Source organism: Euleptes europaea, chromosome 2 (genome assembly GCF_029931775.1).
Source record: "Euleptes europaea isolate rEulEur1 chromosome 2, rEulEur1.hap1, whole genome shotgun sequence".
NCBI classification, from domain to species: domain Eukaryota; kingdom Metazoa; phylum Chordata; class Lepidosauria; order Squamata; family Sphaerodactylidae; genus Euleptes; species Euleptes europaea.
Genome location: NC_079313.1, coordinates 99424691 through 99438474, shown reverse-complemented (window position 1 = coordinate 99438474; position 13784 = coordinate 99424691). Strand labels below are relative to the sequence as shown.

General features: G+C 45.5%; 1 protein-coding gene across 5 annotated transcripts in view; it reads left to right on the top strand.

Annotated features, from left to right (window-relative positions):
* SYT6 (synaptotagmin 6) overlaps window positions 1-13784 on the top strand; it is a 180021-nt gene that overhangs the window by 85986 nt on the left and 80251 nt on the right. For 3 of the 5 annotated variants that reach the window (XM_056844229.1, XM_056844233.1, XM_056844230.1), the window contains exon 2: window positions 8421-8757. In XM_056844229.1, the coding sequence (XP_056700207.1) occupies window positions 8421-8757 (337 nt within the window). The remainder of the gene's footprint in view (window positions 1-8420; window positions 8758-13784) is intronic. The other 2 variants (XM_056844232.1, XM_056844231.1) reach the window with 2 other exon arrangements.

The following is a 13784-nucleotide window of genomic DNA, read 5'->3' as shown; positions in this document are numbered from 1 at the left end:
GCCAGCATTTTCACCACTGTACTAGACTCAGGCCTGGTCTATACATGAAGCAGAAGGCAAAGAGAGCAGAAGGATGCTTGCATGTACAGCCACCTGATGGAACAAATCACACACCAATGGGTGGGAGACAGGTGCCCCTCCTTGCCCCTCCTTCCCTCACACCACAGTCTTGATTAGAACTAAGGGTCCATGGCCTTGTTGGAGGGGGTTCTCCATGAGACCAGCAGCTGGTGTATGGCTGCCAGTCTCCAGGGAGAACACGTGACTCATGCCATGCCTAGTTTTGCCTGTAGACCCTTTAACTCATGAAGTGGGATAATACAAATGATGCCCCCTGGTACTAAAGTGCAACAGTACATTAAAGTACTGACAGTTTGCTGCCTCTTAATGATGACCCACACCTTCTTCCTGAAACAACTGCCTCACACTGACCTCAAACAATACCCAAAATGGCTTCTGTCAGGACAACATAGCTATATCTTCCTAACTGAGCATCAGCCCTTCTGTTGCTGTTAGGCTTGCCAGGCCCCACAGCTCCAACGGCGGGAGCTTCGCGGGGCCGCGGCGTTAGCGCACAATGCGCGCGACGAGCCTACGTCACTTCTGGTTTAACCCGGAAGTGACGTGGAAGCTCTAGCGATCCCGGCCAAAACTCTATGGTTTCCATAGAGTTTCCATAGAATTTTAGCCGAGGGTGCTAGAGCGTCCGAGTCACTTTTGGGCTTACCCAAAAGTGACGCATGTGATGCGTCTGCTTGGGCGTGTGCCGCATCTGCACGTGTGTGCCCGCAGTGCCTGCTGGCCCTCAGCTGGCCGGCAGGCAGCCCGGTGGATGGGCAGTAGTTTACCCATCACCACCAGGCAATTGGCAAACCGAGTTTCTGTACACCAGGGCAACTTCAAATTGTATGGCAATAATCAATCTCTTCCAACAAGATTTTTTTTCTCTTCTGTGGAGAAGTTAAGAAGTTAATGTTTTCACATTTGAGCTTTTTCTATTGTTTATATGATGGCAGCTTTAGAACTAGTTGTATTTCGTTTTTAGAAAACAGGAAACAAAATTTGCCATCAAAGTACCGACAGCCTTCCTTTCACATATTTCTCAGTGGCAACGTTGCAATTTTTATTTTGACATTTTCAAAGGGAGGCATCTTGTTTCCATGACATGTTGATTTTTATGGTTTCCCAGTTCACAACTGAATAATTTAAATTTTGAGCCTGCCCTTTCTACTAGACAAACAGCCCATTCCTGAAACCTGCAGCAACTGGGGATGGCGTGGCTGTGGCGCTGCTCCTGCACCGCCACAGAGGTTTCGCAACCGCTGCAAGGGGGGGAAGGGCATTTTTCCCAAAAATTTTTTTAAAGGGGGAGAAAAGCCCCATAGAGAACAGTGATGCTGTGCCAACAGTAAGTTGGCACATCACTGCTGTTGCAAAAGGGGGCGTTCCTGGGCTGAAAGGGGTTAGAAAGTTGCCTACTGGCAGCTCCGCCCCCCAGAATGCCCCAAGAACGCCACCAAGGAGGCCAGTGTGAGGACTTGCACCAGCAGGATGCCAGTGGGAGGCCGAGCCAGCGTCTGAGGGCCGTGCTGCCACGGCTGTCCAGGAGGGCCATTGGAAGTAGCACTATACCGGCACCCATGCCAGTTTGCACGGTGCAAGTGGCACGGACGCTGGCTTTACGGTTACATCATCTCCTCAGGTGATTCGGCCCCCTACCGCAGGAATGCACTCTAAAGTTATTCAAGCAACTAAAGGTGCACAAGAAAGGCACTAAACTCTAGTCAGGTAATAATACACACAAATACACATGCCACTCCATAGTTCAATGTAGAAATGTACAATTATGCCCCTTTTCATTTTTTAAAATCTGTTGTCTTTATCAGCCCTTCCATTCCACCTGTTTTCACTGTTTGTGTTCTTGATTAACTTGTTTCTTTAACTGCTTTCATGCTCTTTATATGCTATATGCCAGTGATGGCGAACCTTTTAGAGACCGAGTGCCCAAACTGCAACCCAAAGCCCACTTATTTATTGCAAAGTGCCAACACGGCAATTTAACCTGAATACTGAGGTTTTGGTTTAGAACAGGGGTGGGGAACCTTTTTTTTTGCCAAGGGCCATTTGGATATCTTTAACATCATTCGGGGGCCATACAATAAATAAATAAATAAATAAATAAAATCATTATTAGATATTTGTGCATCTTATGCAGGTCTACTCTAAATCCTACTCAAGTCCAGTCAGTGGGCTTACTCATTGGAAAGTGTCAGTAAGTTTGTCCTGCAGATGTCTAGTATCTACCCATTTTGGCCCAGAGAAACTATGAAGTATACTTTATTTATTGAGAAATTTTATATGCTGCCTGGATCTTGACTTGGATGGCCCAGCCCAGCCTGATCTCATCAGATCTCAAAAGCTAAGCAAGGTTGGCCCTGGTTAGTACTTGGATATGAGACCACCAAGGAATACCAGAGTCGTTATGCAGAGAAAGGCAATGGCAACCCACCTCTGTTCATTTCTTGCCCGAGCCAGCAATGCATTGGATTGAGCTTAGAAGGGTACAGATTTGGGAGGGGCACAGAGTACACACAGAGAGATGCTGCACGTTTGGTAGCCCATCCTGCACCTGGGACCTTCTGCATGCCAAACAGATGCTCTACCCCTGATCCACAACCCCTGCCAAGTGGAGGCTCTACCCCAGATCCACAGCCCCTCCCAAGCAGATGCTCTCCCCCTGATCCACAGCCTTTCCCAAGGAGATGCTCTCCCCCTGATCCACAGCCCCTGCCAAGGAGATGCTGTACCACTGATCCACAGCCCCTGCCAAGCAGAGGCTCTAACTCTGTTCCACAGCCCCTCCCAAGCAGATGCTCTCCCCCGATCCACAGCCCCTCCCAAGCAGATGCTCTCCCCCTGATCCACAGCACCTCCCAAGCAGATGTTCTCCCTCTGATCCACAGCCCCTGCCAAGGAGATGCTCGCCCCCTGATCCACAGCCCCTGCCAAGGCGATGCTCTCCCCCTGATCCACAGCCCCTGCCAAGGAGATGCTCTCCCCGTGATCCACAGCACCTCCCAAGCAGATGCTCTACCACTGATCCACAGCCCCTGCCAAGACGCTCTACTGAAGAGCGCCAGCCGGGAGATCCAGCAGGGAGGGGCTGGCCAGTCATTCTTCAGAGAAAGGCAATGGCAACCCACCTCTGTTCATTTCTTGCCTGACCCAGCAATGCCCTGGATTAAATTTGCAAGGGACTAGATTGGGGAGGGGCACACAGAGATGCTGCACATTTGGTAGTCCATCCTGCACCTGGGACCTTCTGCATGCCAAGCCGATGCTCTGCCACTGAGCTACAGCCCCTGCCAAGCAGATGCTGTACCTCTCAGCCACAGCCTCTGCCAAGTAGACTCTCTACCTCTGAGCTATAGCCCCTGCCAAGCAGATACTCCGCGGCACGTCCAGGGCGCAGGCCCAGGGATCAAGCAGGGAGGAGGGCTGGAAACAGGCCCCCCGGTGGCAGCGCGTCCAGCATGCAGGCCGGGGAATCGAGGCGGGGGAGGGCTGGAAAGTGCGACCCACGGAGCCGGCAGTGCGGCCAACGTGCACGCTGGTGCGGGGGGAGATGGTGGCACAAGTTTTGGGCGCCCCAGTGGCGTTTGGCCGCTGCGTGTCCATCGCGCAGGCCGGGGGATCGAGCAGGGGGGAGGGCTGGAAAGGGGCCCTCCTGCGGCGGTGTGGCCAGCGGGATTGAGCAGGGGGGAGGGCTGGAAAGGGGCCCTCGGCAGGCGGGCCGCGGTCCAGATAAAATGACCCTGTGGGCCGTTTACGGTTCCCCACCCCTAGAGATTCCCCACCCCTGGTTTAGAAAAAAAAACTTCGCTGGACTCCCAGCTGGGCGGCGGGGAGTCCAGGGAAGGGGGGGCTTTGAACTGCTCGGAGCGGTTCAAAGCCCCTGCCGCCCAGCTGGGTGGTGGAGAATGCAGGGAAGGGGGCGGGGGCTTTGAACTGCTTCGCACTGCCGCAGAGCGGTTCAAAGCCCCCCTCCCCGCCCAGCTGAGCAACGCGTGCCGGCAGAGAGGGCTACGCGTGCCGGAGTTGACAGGCGTGCCATAGGTTTGCCAACACGGCTATATGCCATTTATATGTTAAGGTAAAAGGTAAAGGTCCCCTGTGCAAGCACTGGGTCATTCCTGACCCATGGGGTGACGTCACATCCCAGTTTTTACTAGGCAGACTTTTGTTTACAGGGTGGTTTGCCAGTGCCTTCCCCAGTCATCTTCCCTTTACCCCCAGCAAGCTGGGTACTCATTTTACTGACCTTGGAAGGATGGAAGGCTGAGTCAACCTTGAGCCGGCTACCTGAAGCTGACTTCCGTCGGGATCGAACTCAGGTCGTGAGCAGAGCAGAGCTTGGACTGCAGTACTGCAGCTTACCACTCTGTGCCACGGCGCTCCTTTTATATATTATTCACCATTTATTCTGCAAATAACACAGGAACAAATTTAAAATATGAACATTTTATGAGGAAAAATTCAACGGGGGGAAAAACAAGATAGCCTGAAAATAAAGATGTATGGGTTTGATTGGTACAAAAGAGGAACAAAATTGAAATGGATTTTTTTCTGAGTTGAAACTATGAAACAGAAATGTGGAAGTTCTGTAATGTGTCTGTTAAGAGGCTCCATAAAGTGACAAATTCTCTAGAGTTAGAAGTTATTGGATGCTTTTTAAAAATCAGCTATGGCCATGGGTACGCTGCAAATTAGAAAAGCCACAAACTCAGCTTCCTAAGAATCCCAGTGTTCAGTTCTGGAAAGCAGGTTTCATGAGTGCTGAGGTTTGCTTCATCATGCGTGGGCAATGTCTGGTGAAATTTATTAGTTTTTAAGGGGAGGTGGCTTTTTAAAGGACATTTCTGCCCTTTGAAATTCGAATTCACACCGTGGGCACATTTTGCCTTTTATACAGGGATAGTAGTTCCATGATCTCTGTCATGACCATCTGGGCCTTCAGTTCATTCCTGAGGGAGGCACAGAGAGCCCTTAGAAGAGGGAGGATCAAGTGATCTTATTGCAAAGTTGCTGGAAAGGAAAGGTATCTTCGGAATTAAAAGAGAGGGCATGCCCTCTTACCTGTCCTCATTTCCCAAACCAAAGCACTCACTTAAGACTTTGATATCATTTAATCACCTTGGTTTATTCAGAGTTTGAGTGAGATTAATAGGCTGATTTAATATATGGAGTTAATGACACAGACCCTGTGGTAATGGAAGGCCAGTTTTCCTCTCCTATTGCAGATCCCCAAGTTGCCCCTCATGCTGTTCCTGAAGGTCCCCTCAAGAACAGCCTTCTGGGGAGCATTTCAGGATATAGTGGGAATGAGAGTCAAGGGAATTTCATCCTGCTAACACATATCCTTTCAATTAATGGACATTTACCAAAGACTGACCCACTGGGAAGGCCCTTTTCCAGCTCAGTACTAGAACAATAACAAAATAACTTATCACCAACCTGGTAGCATCTATGCAGTCTAGCACATGGTGAAGAGATTAAAGGAAATATCCCAGAGAAATAGATTGTACTAAGTGAAGCCAAAAAAATGTCTCGATAAAAAGGTTTATTGTAAAAAAAGAGAAAAAAAGGGAAAGGGTGGTTGGATTCAAAAGGGCATGGGGGGAAAGCAAACAAACTACAGGGAAAAGCACACCGCAACAACAACAACAACAACAACAACACAGAGATTCAAATGAAATCCATTTTATGCTATTGTAATTTTATTGTATTATTATGCAATGGGTTGTTAACCGCCCTGAGCCCATTCTTGGCTGGGAAGTGAGGGAGGTATACAAATGGAAACAATAAAATAAATAAATAATAAAAAGCAATACAGTTGAACTAACTAAGCGAAACATGTTACCTATGCTGTAGCTGGTTCCGCAGGGCCTGTGCAGGGTTCCTTGTGGTAACAAAAAGTTGAAGGAGTCCTTAACCCCTATCCAACTTCCTGTGGACCCAGTTTCCACTGAAGACTGAAAAATGAAGACAAGGGAAAATCCCAGTTGTACAGATATTTATGCTAAATGGAGTTGTACTTAAGCCAGCCTCCTTTCTAAGACTGACAAGCGGATTTCTCCAATCCCATGCAAATCCCCATCTCTGATGTCAGAGGCTACTTTTACCAATCAGAGCCATATCCCACCTCCATCAAGCACCAGGTAATGGCTTTGAACTTCCATGACAAATACCTGGTTCTGGTCTAAACCAGCTCGTCCATTGTCCAAAAGGGATTAAGTCTGCCAGGGTGGTCCAATGTGGGACGGATGTGAATATCTGTATTGGTCCCAGATGCTCGAGGGGGCCTGCCTGAGCCTTAGCAAGTTTTAGGATTTCTGTCACATCTCCCCCTTTGAGGTTCAGTTCGGGTGGGCTTGTTTTGCAGAACTGCTGGTCCGAACTGGATAGTGATGGATACAACCAAGGGGTGATGGATACAAGCAAGGAGACAACTTATTATACACTAAACAAGAGAAATTTCAACAAAGAAAAACAAAATTACAACAATAAACAGAATATATAATTCCTGATATATAGTCTATACCTGATGATGCCTGATGAGGCACTTCAGGAAGGACCTGGATAGCGCACCAGCAGTTACATTGTTCTTGCTTTTAATGTGTTTGATCTCAAATTCATAGTCCTGCAGGGCTAAGCTCCAAAGCAGAAGTTTGGTGTTAGTTCTGTTGGCCTTGGTGAGCCAACAGAGTGGGGAGTGATCAGTGCACAGGGTGAACTTGCTCCGCCAAAGGTATGGGCATAGTGTAGACAAAGTCCAAACTCTTGACAGGCATTCTTTTTCCATAGTGGCCAGGCTTTGTTCTTGTGGAAGGAGTTTGTGACTGAGTTAGACAATTGGATGCAGGTTTCCTGTGTCGTCAGCTTGGAACAAAGAAGCTCCCAGTCCTCTTTCAGCATAATCTCATGCACTTTTGGAAAGGGACCATTGCCTCGAGAGACAGCATGTCCTGCACTTCCTGTTCCAGGTCCTCTGTGCTCTTTCCCACAACATTAGGGCAGAGGACTGATTGGGAAGTGATCTGCAGTGTGAATAGAAATGTCACTGGTTTGGGTGTTTTTTTTTAATTGAATAATGGTAGGAACAAGAAGACACTATTGTGTAAGGTGTAATCTCACTAGGCCAGCATTTATTATATGTTTGAATTTGGGCCCCACTTTAAAACTTGTTTTTCAGCCCCTCCAACTTAGCATCTCTTTGATGCATGAGCACACACCTATTTTCATCTTGTCCATATATGTGCCATTTGTTTCTGTTCATGAAGGGCTACCCTGTAGTCTACTTTGCTAATGTCTTTACTATTTCAGACACAAAGGGAGTACTTGACAGTTTGAAAACTTAAATATTAGGATAAAGAGGTCATCATATATTCCAGCATTTTGGAAAATGCCAGATATGATCAATTAGTGTATGTATGTAAGGTAATTTCAGTTGGCCCAAAATACTTAAATCAAAGAAAAAAAATGTCGAAATCTGTAGGGAAAGAGATGTAGGATTTAGCAGAGACAGAACATTTTTAGGCTTCAAAAATCCCTGACATTTTCTATGTATCATTATCAGTTACTCTTTTTACAGTTTCATGAATAGGACATTTGAGGGGAATGGACACCATTTTGGACAGCTCTGTGCCAAAGACATGAAATCCAGGGATAATCAATGCATGAATGGGGGAGCTGGACTATGCCCTCTGGATTTACTCCCAAATTCCAACCTCCACAGAGCCCTGTTCACGTGCTACAGTGAATGCACTGTATGTGTGTGTGTACATTTGTAAGAAAGAGCCAACGTGTGTTCACTTTACAAATGAAACTAAGGACCAATACCTGAATAAATGTGTGGTTTCAATCACACATTCAGCTGTACATGCATTCACTGTAACATGAGAATAACTGAATGCACATATAAAGAAAAACCAAGTGTTCACAGTACATGGATTGTCCGTGGGTAACTTGTGAACAGGGCTGTATTGATTTAGGTTTCAGGAATGCTGGTTGCAATGCTGGTTGTATGCATGCAGCTCCCACTAGGCAATCAGAGTACAAATTACCTGGAGAGAACATATGTATATTCAGCTTGTCCACATGTACATTTTCTTCAGAAGCCCTAGTTAGCATGAGGGGTTCAAAAAGAGGTCCAGCTAGCATGATCCTGCTTTCTTCTCTGCACATTGATTTCCCCGGGATTCCATGTAATCTGTGCAAGGCTTCTGTTCTTGTCCTTCTGGGTTTCTCACAGACATTCTTTTCTTTTCTCCTTCCCTTTCCTGCTTTCCTACCTGTTTCTGACATCTCCTCCCCACTCTTCCCAATCTTGTTCACCACTGTCACTTTCTCCTGCCCTCTAGAGCTCTCCATCAGCCTCCTTGCAGTGATAGTTATTGTATGTGGACTGGCCCTGGTGGCAGTTTTTCTCTTTCTCTTTTGGAAGCTGTGTTGGGTGCCCTGGAGGAATAAGGCTATTTCAACTAACACCCCCACCTCCCAGTTTTCGGCAGAACACGAGAAAGAGATCATGGCTGACAAGCTAAAGGACACAGGCACCCTTGGTTTCTTGGAGGCAGCTGTGAAAATCAGTCACACATCACCAGATATTCCAGCAGAGGTCCAGATGTCCATGAAAGACCACCTCATGAGGCGCACACGGATGCAGAGGCAAACAACAGAACCTGCATCTTCCACCAGGTGAGTGCTGAGTGATCCTTTGGTTGCTGCCTAATGGATTAGACAATTCAGGCATTTTTATCTGTGATGCGGAAGATGGAGAAGGCCTTTAGGGTTGGAGACAAGAGATCAGTAATGCCTACCTTCTTGCCCTAGCCAGCTCTACAGTACTGCCATTTACTGGTGAGAATCTGTCCCTTAGGCCCAAGCACAGAGGCATTTTCCCAACAACCAAATTTGGAACATCCCCATGGCTTAGTGAGTGCTGAAACAAAAACTTAGATTTTTGTTATTTAATTATGATTTCCCCCTGTTACTCTGTCCTGTCCCTGGCAATCTTGCCACCCCATGCATTGATTGAGGTGTTATCAGTTTGCTTAGATTTGTTTAAATAATTGTGGAAGCATTTGTAAAATTCAGATTCATCTGAATGTTATGTCACTCAAAGCAATAGTTTTCAAATGACTGCTAGTTTAGCTTGATACTTCAGCTTGAGATGGAGCCCTTCCAAATACAGGCCGTTATAAAGCAATATTTCCCCCCACTGGTGGAAAGGACAAAGGGGAAGGAATAAACCATAAATGGAATTAGTAGTTGTAGTTACTGCTAGGGTTCCTGGATGATCAAGGAACCATACTTTCCCATCGTTCCTTAGCCTGAATTTATGGGCATTCCTGTCATTCCAACGCAAGACTGATAAACAGTAGAAAAACCCAAGGGTCAGGTGTGATAGTAAGTATTCAACAATCTGGAGTAAAGAATGCCTTCTGCATAACAAAGGTAGTTTTTATCTGTATTTGCAATGTTTCCACAGCACTATTCCTGATGAAGCCATTCTTGGAGGTGTTTGATACAAAAACACCACTTTGGAACTAAAATAGTAGTGAAAAGCTGGCTAAAAGTTCTAGAGAGGAGCTGTAAAGAATAGTAAACAAAGTTTTTTCTGAGGGACCTCTGCTTCCCTTAAGCTTAGATATATTCCTCCCAGATCTTACTTCTCTCCAGTTGTACAAAGTACTGGATGGAAGACAAAAGAGATCTCCAAAGAGATCACTTTTTGAAATGTAAATGAAGTTAACCTGATTTGGAAGATCTGTAGGATTGTCAAAGAAATCTAGTTGCTAAGGAAGTCTAAGGCTGTGGAAAATTGGCATCTCCACTGGGACACTCATCAAATATGTGTGATCTCTGTTCATTGCTACATTTATATTTCAGCATAAAGAAAAGGTATCTACACCTCTCTCTTTCTATAGCACTTATTCAACCCCATGGGAACATCACATAACCCCTAATATTCATTCTCATAAGAAAAATGGAACATTGATCTGTGTTACACATATAAGAAACTTAAGTCCAGGGTCATGGATGGCTATAACCAGAAATTTGACCTCTGTAAGAGGTGAGCTAAGTGTGGTTTGCTATGCAGTTAAATGATCAATTGATTGCTCCATCATGTAATGAGAAGAGTGTTGAAGAATGCAATCATTACCTCCATAGGGACCATAGAAAAAACAACATAGAGTCTTGTGGCATGTAGAAGACTAATAAATTTATTGTGGTATAAGCGCTGGTCATATTACTGTTTAACATTTATTGAGTTTTCAGCCATGTACTCTACAGCAGCTGTGTAATGGAGCAATCAGACTAATGTTGTAGCTAGTGTATATTCAATTTATTGTCATCTGGGGACCCATTTCTGATTATGTTTTTAGTAAAATAAGCCCTCAAGGTTTTGACCATACTCACATAGGGAGTATGTGGCATAAGAAGCTCAAGTTATTGTTTGATGTAATGGGCCACCTCTGCTATAGATGCCTGAGTCAATTTTTTCTTCCAAAAATGATGGCACTTGTAAACCATTAAGCAGCTGTACTGAAGGGCTTTTACACCAAATCTTTGGCTGACCCACATCTCCTGGCACTGGAAGACACTCCCATGACTACATGTTGGTCCCTGCCAAAGGCTGGCTTGTTGGTGAACCAGCAGGCTTCACATACCAGTCTCCCTGTGGGTTCTTGATCTTAACCAAAGAGGATTCAGCCCCTGTTACTGTTATTTGACCTCATTGTGTCAAGCTGTCAATATGCTTGTGGCCACTTTAATTTTGTTTGGACTCAGGGAGGCAGGGAGACATATCAGTGACACTGTGTACTGTCAAATGGAATTACAGCCTTTTGCTCTCTTTCTTGCTTATGTGGCTCAAAGCAGGCATAATTAGATAAATGGAATTGACGTATCACTCACTGGACTGGCTGAGAGGAAGCTGCATCTCGGTGTTCTCGGTGCCTTGGGGGTCACTATAGCCTCAGACGGAGAAATGAAGTGTGAGGGTTTGTTACAATGGAAAAGGGGGGCTACAAGGATCTGGACACAGAGGAAAGCATGGGATTTAAAAAATCCTTTCCCATAATCACTGGTGTTTCATATCTAACCCAGAGAATCCTTTCAGTGGCTGTGGAGTGACTTTATCCATTGCTGGAGCTGGGTGCTGTGGTGACATATGCCCAGATGTCAGTCACTTTGTGATGAGCAGAGTGAAGACCAGTGTGTTGGCTGCTAAGGGCAAACGTTGCTCTTTTTTTTATTATTCTATTGCTTTCGGGAAGAGGAAGATAAGATGAGCCCAGTTGTATTGGACCACTAATTCCTCCAGTCCAGTGTTTTGTTTCCAAACCAGGTAGCCCATAAGGAAGGCAAGAGATCTATATCGCTCACTTGTGTTTGTTTGTTTTTTGTCACTCACAATAGGCATTCAAAGGTATATTGCCTTTTCACAAAAAAAGATTTCATTTTTGACATCATAGCTAATGGCCATTGGTAAACTTTACTCCATGAATGTATCTCTTAAAAAAAAAAACTATCTGAGATAGTGACCATCACCACATGTTGTAGTAGTGAATGTCATAGTTATTCATGCATTGTGTGCAACAGTGCTTCTTTTTGTTTGCTCTGAATCAACTGCTGATCAATTTCACTGGGTGATCCCAAATCACAGTGTCAATTCATTTATTGTATTTTTATCCCACCTTTCCTCCAAGGAGCTTTAGGGCAATCGATCTCATTTTCATCCCCTCCATTTTACCCTCACAACAACTCTGTGAGGCAGGTTAAGCTGAGAGAGTGACTGGGTCAAGGTCACCCAATGAGCTTCAGTGGCAGAGTAGGTTCAAACCTGAGTCTCCCCAGTCCTAGTCTGACACTGCAACCACTGTACCACACTGGGTGCCCCCAGTTTTACCCAAGATAGAGGTAAGGCAGAAAAAGGTATAATTTTCTGGATCTTTTTTTTAGTGGTGACATGGACTACAAAGATCAGCAATTTCTCATTTGACTTCTTTAAGAACTGTGAACACTATTCAATCCCAGTGATTTGTTAATCTGTCAGTTCAACATTCTTTGTCATGTCTACTTGACATAGTCCCTCAGATTTTCCCAGTGTAATGACCCCAATACTCATTTTCTGTGACAGCCAAAAAGCTCTTGCCAAAGGAACACTGAAGATGTTATCTGCATGCTTCTCTCAGTCTCTCCAAGGCAGCCTCAGGAGAATAAATTTGAACTCTAAAAACTAGAACTTTTTGCACTGGTGCTAATTTTATGCTTTAATGCCACACTTAAAGGAGTGTTTCCCTCTGAATCTGAACCAGTGGCCTGAGATAGCTTCAAAACAGCAAACTGTGATCCAGAACAAGGCAAGTGCACAATATAAATTGAGTGTACTGCCTGTCCTTCAACCCTCTAGGCAGTGTGGTATACTGGGTAGACTTGCGCGTTTCTTTTGCATATGATAATTAGAACTTTAAATAGCATAATTAATAGGAAAATGAAACAAATTCCCCATCTAAATAGCCTATAAGGGGAATTTTTTCTCTTTTTTTCTGGTGTCTTTAGTAATTGCAATCTATGCCTCTATTCATTTCACTTTTACAAGGCAGGCAGAATTGTACTAATGACAGCAAAGAGAGAGCCCTGTGTTCCTTAGGCGGAGGGGAGAAAAGATTGTGGGCTTTCATGATCGCCTGCAAACTGTAGCCACTAGGATTATATACATGTGTGAGATATTCCAACCCTGAGGGATACAGGGTAGGGCTTTCCTTTCGTCTCTCCTTCCAGTGTTTTCCCTGCTGTGCCAAATTTTCTTGCACTCTACACTCTCCTGTTTGCCTGCTACTCTCTAAATCTTTTCCCTATCCAAGCAAATCTAGCTCAAGGTCCTCCTGCTGCTGCCTGCTTGTGCAGATGCCTTACCCTCCTAGGGTTGCCAGGCTCCCACAGCTAGTGGGGGATCCCCCAGTTTGCCGCCCCACCTCCCGGAGCCATTCAGCCAGCCAGCAGAGGAACTTAACGGCAGTAAACTTATGCCAAAGCCTCTAGTGTCCACAACATGGCAACACCATTTCTGGTGTGCCCCAGAAGTGGCAGCACGGCTTCGCCAACAACTGCGGGGACACGCTGGTATTTTGGTTAAACTCTATGGTAAAAATGGCTTCTACCATAAAGTTTTGCCCAAATACCAGATCATCCCCATGGTCGTTGGTGACGCACTGACATTACTTCCAGTGCAGTCGATGCATTGCAGACGCCAGAGGCCTCAGCCTAAGCTTACTGTTGGTAAGTTCCCCCCACCCCCACCGGTTGCCAGGAAGTACCTGGCAACCATATACCCTCCTTGTGCCACCAAATGCTTTTGCTGTATCAGTCTGCCTCTTTCTCATGATACTCTTCTTCAAGCTACGTGGCTGCAGTACCGTATGTGTTACTGTTTGGAATCTTTCCTATCAATTCTCCAATAGACTATAGTGTTAAACATGGGTGCCTTTCATTGCTTCAAAATAGGGCCCATTTATTCTGTCTGTCTGTAATTTGGCAGTTTGGGGTCTCCTTTGGGAATACTACAATACCCTCTGAGGTTCTTTCCCCTGATTTGGATGAATCATGGGGGTTCTTCCATTGAAACCACTGGACAATATTAACAAAATATAATTGTGAAAATGAAACAACAATAAAAGAAACAATAATAAAACAAAGCCATAAGAAACAACCCAATA